At 37.1% G+C, this 14,212-nt stretch overlaps 1 protein-coding gene across 1 annotated transcript; it reads left to right on the top strand.

Annotated features, from left to right (window-relative positions):
• Positions 1 to 784: 784 nt before the first annotated feature.
• rnf126 (ring finger protein 126) lies at positions 785 to 12,231 on the top strand. The gene is made up of 9 exons (XM_056271653.1): positions 785 to 922; positions 5,556 to 5,614; positions 5,903 to 5,960; positions 6,327 to 6,562; positions 7,500 to 7,568; positions 7,664 to 7,733; positions 7,907 to 8,000; positions 9,097 to 9,212; positions 11,631 to 12,231. The coding sequence occupies exons 1-9, from the start codon at positions 848 to 850 to the stop codon at positions 11,781 to 11,783; spliced, it is 930 nt and encodes a 309-aa protein (XP_056127628.1). The 5' UTR covers positions 785 to 847; the 3' UTR covers positions 11,784 to 12,231.
• The last annotated feature ends 1,981 nt before the right edge of the window (positions 12,232 to 14,212 follow it).

Genomic DNA, 14,212 nt, shown 5'->3' with positions numbered 1-14,212 from the left:
AAAATTGCCAATGTACAGTCTGAACTGCAATAATACATATGTAAACATTATGCAAATATATTATCTCACATATAAAAAACTGTTTTAACTTTCTTATTATGCGAATGTAAAATAGTCTTTATATCCATTTGAATTTATTTTTCGAGAACCAACAACAAGAAGGAGATCACATGATATTTGCATGAGCTCATGTTGTGTTTCAGTGTAGCATTACGTAATTCTCAATGATTGTAAATGCTTTGTCACCATCTGCAGGGTTGTCATGGCATTACACCGATCTATAATATTCATAACATTCCTAATTTTATTATTATTATAATATGAATTATAAGTTATTATAACTTTATAATCTCGGTATATGATTAGATATAAATTAGTACACTATATTAGAACAGTTGGTTGCTGAAGAATCTTTTTATAATGGGTGAAAATAATGATGGACTCCCTCTTTGTCCACTAGGTGTCACTTTCAGCGTATGCATTTTATGTTGTGCAATAAGAGTTTGTTTTTAACCATTAAAATGCTGTTAAATAAATATCGTAATGATGTTCATGTCTAAAATAAGTGTAAAAAAAACAACAAAAACGTAAAATACATTATCTAAAAAAACTAAAGTGGCCTATCCTGTGGAAATTTTACTTTGCAGGTAAATCGATATTGTTTCAAGAATGGTTTCTTTTGTCCTGAAGACTTTTTTTCTGCATCGCGTCAAGCAAAGGCTCGCGCTGTGTGTATTTTCCCAAACGCGTTCCGTCGTCCGTACGCGTTCACACAGCATTGGTTCTTGCTCCGTCCGGGCTTCCATACTTCGCCTCGTTCTCGCTCTCAGTCGGTCGTGCAGTGAAGATGGCGGAAGCTCCCCCGCGGCCCTGCCGGTTCTTCTGTCACCGGTGTTCAGAAGAGATCAGCCCTCGGCTCCCGGTAAGACGCAGCGGACTCAACGAGCCTCCCCCGACGGGTTTGACTCGGTGTGGATAGATGTAACGGATCGAACGGCCTCTTTTAAAAAGCGTTTTCCGTGCTAGCTGTGCTAATGGCTAACTGGTTGCCAATAGCAACAATCAGGATTAAAATGAGGATTTGATGAAATTACACTTTATTTGAGACATGAGAGTTTAATCAGACGAACTCTTTTCGGATCTAACCGGGCTTTGCTGTGTGTGTAACCCGTCCTGTCAAACCAGAAGCAGACTGGTTGTTGTGACATGATGAGCTCGTCACTTGTTTTACTAACGAGTCTTAGAAAATAATGATATTGACGTGATGATCTTCGCTTGTCAGTTACTCTGGCTTGTGTTTCATATGCGGTATATCTGTAGTTCGTGTAACTTACTTGTGCAGAACAGAGAACTAGTTATGAGAGCTGCTGTTGTTCCAAAACCCAGGTTTTGGTGTCTGATGTGGTGTCATGAACTAACGTTATTCGTAAAGTCTTTTTTGTTCACCAAGGCTGCATTTATTTGATAAAAATACAGAAAAAAACAGTAATATTGTGAAATATTATTACTATTTCAAATAACTGTTTTCTATGTAAATATATTGTAAAATATAATTTATTCCTGTGATCAAAGCTGAGTTTTCAGCATCATTACTCCAGTCTTCAGTGTCACGTGATCCTTCAGAAATCACTCTAATATGATGATTTAATATCAATGTTGGAAACATTTGTGCTGCTTAATATTTTTTTATAACCTGTGATACTTTTTTCCAGGATTTATTGATGAATAATAAATAAAAAAATAACCATTTAGCCTACTTAAAATAGAAATCCTTTGTAACAATATACACGGCCGTTTTCTTTCATTGATGATAAATCATCATAGAATGTTTTCTGAAGGATCATGTGACACTGAAGACTGGAGGAATGATACTTAAAATTCAGCTTTGATCAAAAGAATAAATTACATTTTACAATATATTTACATAGAAAACAGTTATCTGAAACAGTAATACTATTTCACAACTATTACTGTTTTTGCTGTAATCATAAAAAAATAAAAAATGAAGGTTTGATGAGCATTCCAGACTTCTTTCAAAAACATTAAAAATAGTAATATTTCCAAACTAATGTGGCTTTAATGGACCAACTAGTTGGATTTTATTAACTAGGTCTAATTATTTTATGAAGAGACGTTGATTCTCAATGCCGATGGTTTGTGTGTTTTATCTGTAATTGGTGGAAACGATGGCTGGTGGTTAGTTGTGTTTTTAATTAGGCCTATTTTAAGACTTATTTTTGATAAAAGGTTTTAGGCTATGTCTCATGGTTGAAGTCGTTCAGTTGACAGAAGGCTGATTGTTTTGAGATCTGCTGGTTAGTTTTGTTAACTATTCATAATCATATAAAATATTTCGAGACTGATGATAACTAATGTGTAAAAAAATCAAAATGTAGATGGCTTGTTTTTATGTGTTAGGTTTCTAATCTTTGATTCATATAGTTAGCTGTTTTATCGTGAGATCTATTGGTTTTTGCCATTAGCTAATAATCGCAAATATTATGCGGTTGAACTTATGATTTTTGATTTTAGATTGGTGAGATTTTGATGGCACGTGTGATTCAGTTGGCTGATACTGAAGGCTTGTTGACATGAGTTCACTGGGTTAGTTTTACTAACTAATAACAATATCTGTTCAGTTTGTGTAACCATAAACTGGTTGTAATGAGATCAGCGGATTAATTTAGTAATATATGAGTGGATTTAACACGCAAGTATGTGTTGATGAAAGTAACTTTCTGCTGACACTCTTAATAATTACACTAAAACAGTTGGAAAATGAGGATGTGATCTTTAAAAATGCCTTAACTCACTGTCCGCTTTACAATGAATGAGCCAGGACACATCAGGATTTAATTTGTCTGTTTCACACATAGAGCTGTCAGGAAATATGAGATCTTTCCAAAAGGATCTTCACGTGTTGCTCCTTGTATGAGGTTTCAGGGCAGAGAATGGACAGCGTCACAAAGCTCTTTTGCTTGTCTCTTCATCTTTCTGTGCCGTTGTTATCCTCCTGTTATTGTGTGGAGCCTCTAGAAAGAGCCCAAACCGGGCAGAACTGCAGTCACTGAGCTACAGGTCAGAAGGTCATCAATCTGCAGGGCTTTTCCGTATTGAGGGAACTCTGAAAAATGAATTTATGTGAGAAAATGCAGCTCAGAGTACTATACCTTTAGGAATCATATCATCAGGTAGGGGTGGGCGATCTTCATATCACGGTTTTATAACAAACAATCACCATCGTCCTAATTTTGAGAATATCCAGACTAGAACAAGCTTATGAACTTGCACAATTTAAAACAGAGTATTGCATTAAATAATCAGTTGTTAAAATAGTCATTTATACCAGTAAAAACTTTAAAACACTGCATAGTCTTCACTGTATATGAATTAAATATACATTGATTCTTATTAAAACTACTTAAGTTATTCAGTCAAGAGCAGTGAGTGATTTTGTCTTTGTCTTTTGTTTAACATAATATTGATCTAATTATAATTACACGCCTCTTTCCCTACTGTTTATTCACTTAATACATAATTGACTGTCTTTAGGGAAATACGGACATTTTGACATATTTGTGTGTATATTTGAGCGTTTATACGCCCACCTGAAACCCCAAGCATATGCTCGTCCGTGTTTCTGTCCGTCTCGCAGCGCACACAGAAAGCGTGTCTCTTACAGTAAAGCATGTCCAGCTGTAGACTGTATTTTACGACAGTCACGTTACTGTCATGATTTGGATGTTAGTTTTAGGCTAGGGTAATTTGTTTTAATTAAAAAAATGTGGCGCTGTTGAGTGGAATCATAAACACCTCTGATTGGCCATTGTGTTCACGCGCTCATCAAATATGTCTGTGATTGGCTACAATGATCAACGCTTCAAAAACATATACATCAATCCTGACCGGTCCGCTGATAGACGTCCCTGCTTGTGCTTTCAAACGCTCCCGCTTTCAATCATAACACTTTCAAACACTTCTGTGTGCTCTCAATTTCTCAAACGTTCCAGTGCGTTGATCATTGTAGCCAATCACAGACATATTTGAACACAATGGCCAATCAGAGGTGTTTATGATTCCGCTCAACAGTGTCACATCTTGGTACCGAAGTCGGTACTTTTTGACAACTCTAGTTTAGGCTTTTAAGGAGGGGCGAAAGCACACAGCTTTAAAGGAAAGGAATGCATGCGACAGAATGATCATTTATCTTGATTATCACGTTTTTATATTCGTTGTAAGCCAAAGTTGAAACTATAATTTGATTCATCGCACACGCACAACCCTACTGCTGTTGAATTGTTTTTCAAATGCGTCACCACGCATGAAAGACACATGATATAATTTGGCCAATCAGCACAGCCATCTAGTTATTACTGTATTTTAACATTATCAGAGGACAGGACATAAGATCACGGTCTCTACGATTCGCTTGTAAAGTAGATAGTGGGCGTCTTCACGATCGATCATCACGATATAAAATCGTCAGATCGCCAGCAAAATAGTTTGTATACAAACATGTGAAGGAGTGCAAGAGATGGTTCCTCGTGTCATGGTCATGGATGGGTTCCAGATGCCACATTAAGTCCAGTTACAGTCACATCAGTCAAGCTGTTCTGGATCTATTTTTTTTTATGTTTAGGTCCCCATATAAACCAGTCAAGAAAATAAATATGGACTAGCCTATATATTTGCCTGTGCGGTTTAAAAAAACCCCCACAAAAACTTACACCTGTCAGTCTTCATAGAACACTAGATTCAATATTTCTTCATTATTTAATTGCTTAATGCTCAACATGAATATACATTCTTATTGTTATATCAAATTTAATATGACTGATGCAATACCTGACTAAAATATCTCGATACCAACCAGCAAAAATGAAAGTTATTTCTACCCTCAATTTCCTCATCAAACTCTTATGTTAAAAGTTTGCTTGTCACACACACACAAAAAAAAATCATACTTGTGTCTCTAAATACATCTATTTAAGGGCATGAGCATCATTTAGGGTAATTGTGTTCACAATCACATTTATTAACCTGTCGTTTAATGGTGGGCGCTGGGCGATATGACTAAAATATTATTTCACTAGCCTTATGAAGTAATTTTATTTCACCATAGCAAGATCTCAATATAGTTCTTTTGCTGTCGATCTACTAATATAAAATGTTTTTTAACAGCAGGGTATTGGGATACATTTATGCAAAACTACTTGATCTGTTAATAAGACTCTTAATGACTTGTAAAGTATACAAAAATGTATTATATGTATTAATAATATATATATAAGATAATATTTTTAGTTTTTTATCTTAATTTTAGTTTGACTTTAGTAATTTTGTGTGCTGTCTTTTTTTTTTTACCCATAATAATTGATTTTATTTCAGTTTTAGCTTATTCATTAATTGTTTTGATTTTTTTTGTTTTTTTTTGGTGTTTATTATCATATTGCTTCTCTCGCTATTTTCTAAAAGCATTATAATCTGCTTTAGGCCATATGTTGAGTGATGTGACCCTGGCTGTGTGTAATAACAGCCTCTACTCTTGGTTGCAGGATTACATCTGTCCGCGGTGTGAGTCTGGCTTCATCGAGGAGTTACCTGGAGAAGGAAGGTAAAGTCCTTTGAACTGAAACTCCGCGTATACTCGCCTCACAGACACTGAAACATTTAAATTATATTTTCAGAAAAGAAAAAAAAAATTCTAAAGGCCAATTCACACCAACAGATCAGTGTGTCAGTTTTGGCCGGTTGAACATGCTGAATCAGATTTAGAATATCCTAAGTGACGTGTTGTAATCTGACGTTGTTCTGTATCTGTCAGTGCAGTGTGTGATTCGTGAACTGGCCTTAATTCATCATTTTTCTCTGTCTCTTCTCTTTTTCTTTCTCTTTTTTCCAGTGCAGAGAATGGGTCCACGTCTACAGCCTCTAATGATCAGAATCGCCCCTCATTTGAGGTGAGCTGTCAGACTCTTCTCTGTTTAACAGCTTACATGTTGACTGCTGTGTGCAAACTGGCTTGGTTGAATGCAAACTTTGACAACAAGCATTAATACATGCTTTTATCCAGGGCAACGTATTTAAAAATGTAGATGTTCATAGTTATCTGTTAACTATGATGGTCAAAATTTGAAAATATGTTGCAAGCATGCAAATCGTAAATTGTTAAATAGTGTAGAATATTCTAACAAGCCTCTAGTATTGCATTGAAAGCCACTTAAGCTACATTAAGAAAACTGTGTGTGTGTGTCTGTGTGTGTGAAGCACATCATCCTCCAGTGATATTAAACTGGTTGTTTAAAGCATTCCCTTTCACCCGTCAGAATGTGGACCAGCACATGTTTACGTTCCCGCATGGATATGGGCAGTTTGCTCTGGGGATCTTCGACGAGGGCTTCGACTTCAGGGCAGGTTTGCCCGGGGAAGATAACCGTGACGCAGAGAACCGCAGAGAGCGGGAGATGGCCTCACGACAGCGGTACATGTCGAGACAGCCACGGGGACGCCACGTTCCCCGGAGACAAGGGGTGCGGCATGAGGGTGTACCCACTTTAGAAGGGTGAGAATTCAGCAGATGCCACTGTTACTCAGTTATTCAGCCTGGTTTGCATTTTGAGGGAAATGTATGGAAGATCTGTTTAGGATTCCCACTATAATGGAAAATAAAATTGTGATTTCCAGGCCTAAAATTTTTTTTTAATATTATTAAATATAATTTTGCTCAGCTTTTTGTGAGCATAATTTCCTTTTTATTGTTTTTAAAATTGTTTTTTTAAACCTTACCTAGTAATTGAAAACTGGAAAATTGATGGGAATGAATTGTTCATAAGGTGTGGAGAGCTCGATCTATTGCATTTCATACTGTTAAGCCCCTTTCACACCGAGATTCCGGAAAATACACGGATAAAGCGACCCGGGATTTGACCCGGGTTCGTTTGATTTTGCTTCATTCACACTGCCAGTGATTTGCCGGAATCAGAGAGCGCGTTCACACACAACCCGTGTATGTTCCGGAAAGACACGTGACATCGATGTGACATGTAATGTCTCAGCAACGTGTATAGTTTGCTTATGAGCTGCGATTTCGCTCTGGAGAAACCACGCTTGTGCATTTTTTTCTCTGATTCGATCATAAACTAGCGCATTACGTACCGTTTCACTAGCCTGCTTTCACTTCACTTCAGCGTCATCATTACGACACGGCATTGGTTATGGCTTTTGTTCACACAGCGCGCGTTCCGGGTCTGAACACGGCAATGTTACTAGGTCCCCAACCCGGCATCGATCCCGGCATCAGTCCCGGGTCGTGTTTGCGTTCACACAGAAGGCACTCTGGCAATTTGCCGGCAATTTGCCGGGTTCAAAGCGCTGTGTGAAAGGGGCTTTACTGTGGTAATGATATATTATGGTCATTACTGTGTAGACTAATAACAAAATCTGATTGTCAGCAGGCGTGAAATGAAATGTTTTTGTCACATTTTAAAATGTTTTCACAGAATCATTCAACAATTAGTTAACGGAATAATCGCTCCAACAGCGATGCCAAACATGGCGATGGGACCATGGTGAGAGTCTGATGACATTTTCTCTTTCTTTACATCATTTCTCAGTGTATGACAATCTAGATCTGATCACTGCACTGTAAACCGCTGTCTTACAGGGGAATGCTGCATTCTAACCCAATGGACTATGCATGGGGTGCCAATGGATTAGATGCCATCATAACACAGGTATTATCCCACATGTACACCATATTGTGGATGAGTAATATGGATCAGTTTAGTGGTGCATTATCGCTGTAACTTTCTTTATTTTACAACCACAATGAGTATGAAAAACTCTCAGTGCATTATAAAACAGTATGATCGCATACTACATATTTGTCCCTGTTGTCGTTCTGTAGTTATTAAATCAGTTTGAAAATACGGGTCCCCCTCCGGCAGACAAAGAGAAGATTAAGAGTCTTCCAACAGTCCAGATAAACCAAGAGCACGTGGGTAAGAGGAACACACACGTCTGATACATGAGCACATCATATCAATTGCGTAACATCAGGTGATCTCTGTTGTCATTAGCTGCAGTGCTTTAGAATGGGTGAACTTGAGACTTGAGTTATGTTTTGTATGCTGACAGTGTGTGTGCTTTAGCATTCTAGCGGAAACTGGTAGATTTCCCACATGGTCAAAACGCCCTCTGAAGCAATGCATCTCTACATTCATCCAGCATCGTCACTATAGCTGTCAAGACACAGTGACAGTGCAATAAGATATATATTATAGATACTGTTCTTATTGGCCATGTAGCAGATTGTTTGTGCAATAAATATATATATTTGATAAGGTTTATTGCACAAACAATCTGCTACATGATATATATATATATATATATATAAATATTTTATTTTTTAAAGTAGTTAATATAGTGCATTAAATTGATTAAAAGTGACTAAGACATTTTAAAATAACTTTTTTACATTTAAAAGACATTCAAATAAATATCAGGCTTTTTTTTAATTTACGTTTTACAAGATTTCTATTTTGAAAAAATGCTGTTCTTTTGAACTTTCAATTCATCGAAGAATCCTAAAAAATTTTTTATTGTGGTTTCCACAAAAAATATGAAGCAGCACGACTGTTTTCAACATTGATGATAACCAGAAATGTTTCTTGAGCAATAAATCAGCATATTAAAATGATTTCTGAAGGATCATGTGACACATGAAAACAGTTATTTTAAATTGGAATAATATTTCACAATATGAAGGTTTTTACTGTATGTTTTAATCAAATAAATGCAGTTTTGGTGAGCATAGGAGACTACTTTCAGAAACATTTAAACATCTTACCGACCCCAAACTTTGGAAGTTGTTGGTAGTGTATTTAAAACAAATATCACCGAAATGATAAGATAATAAATAATGGAGTTGATTAGTTCTTTAGTCATTCAGACAAGCCACCGACTAATCGATTTGAAAATATATAGTCTTTTCACTTCTCTAATTTCAGTGCAGACTCACCATCAACATTGTGATTTATAGTGGATTGCGATGTTGTCACTTCCTGTTTCTGACGTCAGTGTGCTTCTGTGTTTCAGGTGCTGGTCTAGAGTGCCCTGTTTGTAAAGAAGACTACAGCGCCGGAGAGAACGTTAGACAACTTCCTTGCAATCATCTCTTTCATAACGACTGTATAGTTCCCTGGCTCGAGCAGGTGGCGTTTCTCTTAATTGCACTTATTCATCTACACTCAACACGTTTACAACTTTTGACCTCATTTATTTGTTCATTAATGAGAGATTCAGATAAATTCGGTTTCAATTTGTTGCTTGCGACATTAATTTCATTAGTTTCATTAGGTTCTGTACAGGAAGGCAGGAGTTTGTTAATTGTTTTAATAATGGTGGAGAACGGGCATATTTGGGTCCATCCTCTTATACAGCACCTTAGAACTTTGTAACTTTTTAAAATTAATATGCATGTGTTGCAACTAAAAAGTACCAGGCTTTCAGAAATGTGCTCGTCAAACTCAGACATTTCAGCTTTATTTGTTATAACTTGATTACTAGAACATTAATAGGATGTAAATAAAGCGCTGAAGTGAGGCATTGCTCTGGATTGTCCATTAGCGTACATGAAAGTGATAACCCAAAGTTCAAATTTCATTTTCATATGTTTTTGTATTTAAAAAAAAAAAAAAAAAGTTTACATTAGCCCCTTTCACACACACAGTCTTTAATGGTAAATGACCGGTTTGAGATCATGTGTGAACTGGACCTTTTCAAAAATACCTGTAAATAATTTCTGGCAGTTTACCAGTAAGGGAAGTTGTAACATTACTGGTATAATGCTGTGTGTGTGAACAAAGAATGAAGATTACCGGTATGAGCACGTACGAGTACAGAATGCGCTGACGTAAGAAGTCCAATCATAAAGTTCCTATGGAGATGACACGATTACTCTACACCGTTTACAGTAAGCTTAGCTGCATTTTAATAGTTTTCTATGTAAATATACACTAGCTGGACATCTTTGACTGTTGTGGCACTTCTCTCAGGCTTTTTCACCGTGCCACGCTCGAGACCCAGCCTTTCTTTTCCATTCATCAGCGCTGCGGCTCTGCACTTGTAGAACTATTATACGCGTCTTGTGTTTTTAAGAGCAAAATCGCTGTCTGGTTGATCATCCCCTCATGCCTGTCACTCAGTCGTCAAAAATGTTGTCAAATTGAACCGATAATGAAACGGAAGCACTTCTCCTCGTGCGGGCGAATTGAAGACATTAAAGATCATTTCCTATGACTGACATCACAGAATTTACCGGTATTTTGGTGCTGATGTGTGAATGGTCTTGGTAAAAAGCCAGAACACCATTGCTTGTGTGAACCGCATGTTTGTGTATTTACCAGTAGAGTCATTCTGGTCATGTTTCTGTAATTTACCGTGAATAAACCTTTTATAAAAGGGGCTATTGTCAAACAGAAGAAGAAAAATAACCTGTATAAAAAATACCCCCATCCCCCAATACAAATCACTTCCTGGAGGATGATGTCAATAATGAACTTACTTTTGATTGTTTTTAAACCTTTGCAAAAGACTTAAGAATTATTAGAAGAAAAAAAAACACTAATTTAAAGGTGCTATATGTAGTTTTTAGCGGCCTCTATCGGTGATGTTTCAGATTGCAACCAATTTTTACAAGAGCGCTCGTGCTCTTGCGCGTGCGCTAAATAAACCATTATTTATTTCAGCATATCTGAAAACTTGTCATTTATCACAATAAAAATAGCGGAGGTCTCTCCATAATTCAAACGCTCTGCCGATGTTGATCCGTGTTTTCGTCCTAAGTCGATCCGATTCACGTTTGGCCTGACGAGCTTCAGCAGATACATTTTTGTTTTGTTTTGTTTTTTATATTAATGTGGAGTCTGTGTTGTGTTGGAGGCAGGAGTTTTGGGGTGTTATCAGACTCCATGTCGTTAGCTGCAGTGCCGTTCGCATAGACTGTATATAAAGAGAGAGGCTCGGGAGCGCGCATGTCACGTCATATCCGATGGATTTTGCAGAAAATCCGACCCGGAGACTTCACATAGAAATAGGAATACTGGCCTTCATAGGTAATAGCAAAACCAGACAGATGGATCATTGTAATGTGTGATTACAACCCCCTTCACACACAGGCAATAAAAAAAGGATTCATTTTAGAAGAAAAGTTACATTTAGCACCTTTAAACTAATTTAATATTAAATACGGCGGCATGAAAAATGGCAACGCCAAGTAGAGTAATTACAAATTTGACGAACATGAATTCCATTTTTAGTTTAATAATGTATCCAACATATGAAGAAATCTACTGTACCGATCAATCTTTTTCTTTTTTTAATGTTTTTAAAGTATTTTCTGCTCACCAAGGCTGCATTTATTTGATCAAAAATACAGTAAAAACAGTAATAATGTGAAATATGATTACATTAATTAAATATATTTAAAAATGTCATTTCTTCCTGTGATCAGAGCTGAATTTTCCGCATCATTACTCCAGTCTTCAGTGTCACATGACCCTTCAGGAATCACTCTAAAATGCTGATTTGCAGTAGTGTTGAATCGCATGTGTTCTCTCTCTGTTTCCCAGCATGACACGTGTCCGGTGTGCAGGAAGAGTTTGAGCGGGCAGAACACAGCCACGGATCCGCCCGGCCTATCAGGGATGAATTTCTCCCCCTCTTCCTCCTCCTCTTCCTCCTCCAGCTCTCCAAGCAATGAGAACTCCTCCAATAACTCGTAAGACCTCAGCCCACATCCTGAACACATCAACACATCATCATCATCATCATCTCAGCCCCAGCGCCACACCCTGGACTGATCTAGAACTCGCTGGAACCAGGGACCGGAGCTGATGAACCTGCTCATCACTAACACATGTTTTCCTGACTGGAGACAGGTCAGAGAGCACGCCAAACCCCGAAGAGAAACACACTCTCATATTGCTTCAGACAGCCTTTCGTTCCTTTTTTTTTTTTTTTTAAACCGTTGAACTTGGGAGCGACGCTTCCTCAAGGTTTGGGCACAGCGCACAGCGAGTGGACGGCGGCACCTGTCCGCGTGACGTGCTTTTAATCAGCAGAACGCATGAGAAAAATGCTGAGAAAAAGAGAGAGGACGAACTGCACGATGACGGCGGCAGATCTGATGACACACGAACTGCGTTTTTAGAAGCAGACTTTGTGTCTCTCGGGAGGATAGAACCTTTTGTTTTTTATCATTTGATTTTTATTTCACGGATAAAAGTGGCTGATATGTGAACGTGCGTATGGGTGAATCTCACAATACCAGTCAAGGTTACATTTCACCCTAAAATCAGAAGAAAAAAATAAGAAATTGTATCCTGCTTAAAGCTCAAGCCTATTTTAGAATTTTTTGTGCACTTTTGCAAAGTGAAAATTTTCATAACAATTAAGCACAGCACAAACACATTCCCATAATGCAAAAAATCTGATTCTCATTACTGAAGTGCCAAAAATAGATCATGGTATTTGTTGCACAGCCTTTCATTTATTGGAATTAATTGTAATCACCATTGAGAATAATAATAATAATAGCAAAAAGTAAAACATCTAATGGACTATGGTAATGAGAATTTGGTCATTTTAAGAATAAATTTTGCGGTTAAATAAAACCTGGACAAGACATGTTTTTGTGATTCATCCATATAGTCATGAGAAATAAAAATAGAAGTGCGTCAGTGTGAAAAGCCAACCGATCCGAGAACATCTGTGGCAGAGGAAAACAGGCTCCTCTCCTAGTGTTTATTTGCACAGTATTTCTTGTTTTGCGGAGATTATTCGACCCCTGAACAAAGTGTGATTTTTTTTTTTTTTGGGCAACATTTGATATGATTTTCTACATTTAGCATCAACCTTAAAGCTCATGAGGGAAAATAGATTTTCTCTTCTTTTTCACCCTGCGTTTGTTTGGGCCTCTATCCAGACGGCACACGGCCCGATAACACGATGAAATCTCTCTCTCTTTCTCTCACTTTTTAAAAACAATATTTTTATCTCTCCTCACATTCAGTTGTCTTCTCTCAGTCTGCCACACGTATTCAGTGACTTTCAGTTCAAGGCAACTTTTTTTTTAACTTATTTAAAGTTAAATGATTTGTTTTTGTAAATGATAATAAAGGAGAAGAACAAACGAACGAGTGAATGAATGAATGTATCACTGCTGATGATGAAACGTGTCATAAAAGCTGTCATTGGTCTCTCCACAGATCACAAACACAAACTAACTTCAGAGTTTCTGTTGTTTATTCGGGTTTTCTTCCCCTCTGCGAACAGCAACACTCCTGCGTGTGTCCTGGATGAAGGGATTGGGTTTAGGAATGGAGGTATAAATTGGATTTAAAAAAATCTTTTAGTTTTATGACCATTTTACACCCTTAAGCAGGATTTATCTGTCATTCTATCCATCATTCTTTCTATCATTTTATCTGTCTGTCTATCTGACGTTCTTTCTATTGTTCTATCGCTCTATCTGTCATTCTATCCGTCCGTCTGTCTGTCATTCTATCTATCTAGTCTCTGCCGTTCTTTCTATCATTCTGTCTGTCTGTCTTTCTATTGTTTTTTCTGTCATTCTATCTATATATCATTCCATGTCTGTCTGTCTATCTGTCTGTCTGTCCTTTATTGTTTTTTGTCATTCTATCCATCATTCCATATCTATCTATCTGTCTATCTGTCCTTTCTATTGTTTTTTCTGTCATTCTATCCATCATTCCATATCTATCTGTGTCTGTCTGTCTCTATCTATCTGTCTATCTGTCTATATATCTGCCTGTCCTTTCTATTGTTTTTTCTGTCATTCTATCCATCATTCCATATCTATCTATCTATCTATCTATCTATCTATCTATCTATCTATCTATCTTATCTATCTTATCTATCTATCTATCTATCTATCTATCTATCTATCTATCTATCTATCTATCTATCTATCTATCTATCTATCTATCTATCTATCTATCTATCTATCTATCTATCTATCTGTCTGTCTGTCTGTCTGTCTGTCTGTCTGTCTGTCTGTCTGTCTGTCTGTCTGTCTGTCTGTCTGTCTGTCTGTCTGTCTGTCTGTCTGTCTGTCTGTCCTTTCTATTGTTTTTTTCTGTCATTCTATCCATCATTCCATATCTATCTCTCTGTCTGTCTGTCTGTC

This window comes from Rhinichthys klamathensis, unplaced genomic scaffold (genome assembly GCF_029890125.1).
Source record: "Rhinichthys klamathensis goyatoka isolate OS25496 unplaced genomic scaffold, OSU_Roscu_1.1 h1tg000323l_1, whole genome shotgun sequence".
Classification (NCBI taxonomy): Eukaryota; Metazoa; Chordata; class Actinopteri; order Cypriniformes; family Leuciscidae; genus Rhinichthys; species Rhinichthys klamathensis.
This window is presented reverse-complemented; position numbering and strand designations above follow the sequence as displayed.

Bases quoted from the DNA above. Each gene is read 5' to 3' on its own strand.
- rnf126 (XM_056271653.1), top strand. From the start codon at position 848: ATGGCGGAAGCTCCCCCGCGGCCCTGCCGGTTCTTCTGTCACCGGTGT. The intron at 6,563-7,499 runs GTGAGAATTCAG...ATGTTTTCACAG, and splicing joins GGTGTACCCACTTTAGAAGG to AATCATTCAACAATTAGTTA. The intron at 8,001-9,096 runs GTAAGAGGAACA...TCTGTGTTTCAG, and splicing joins GATAAACCAAGAGCACGTGG to GTGCTGGTCTAGAGTGCCCT.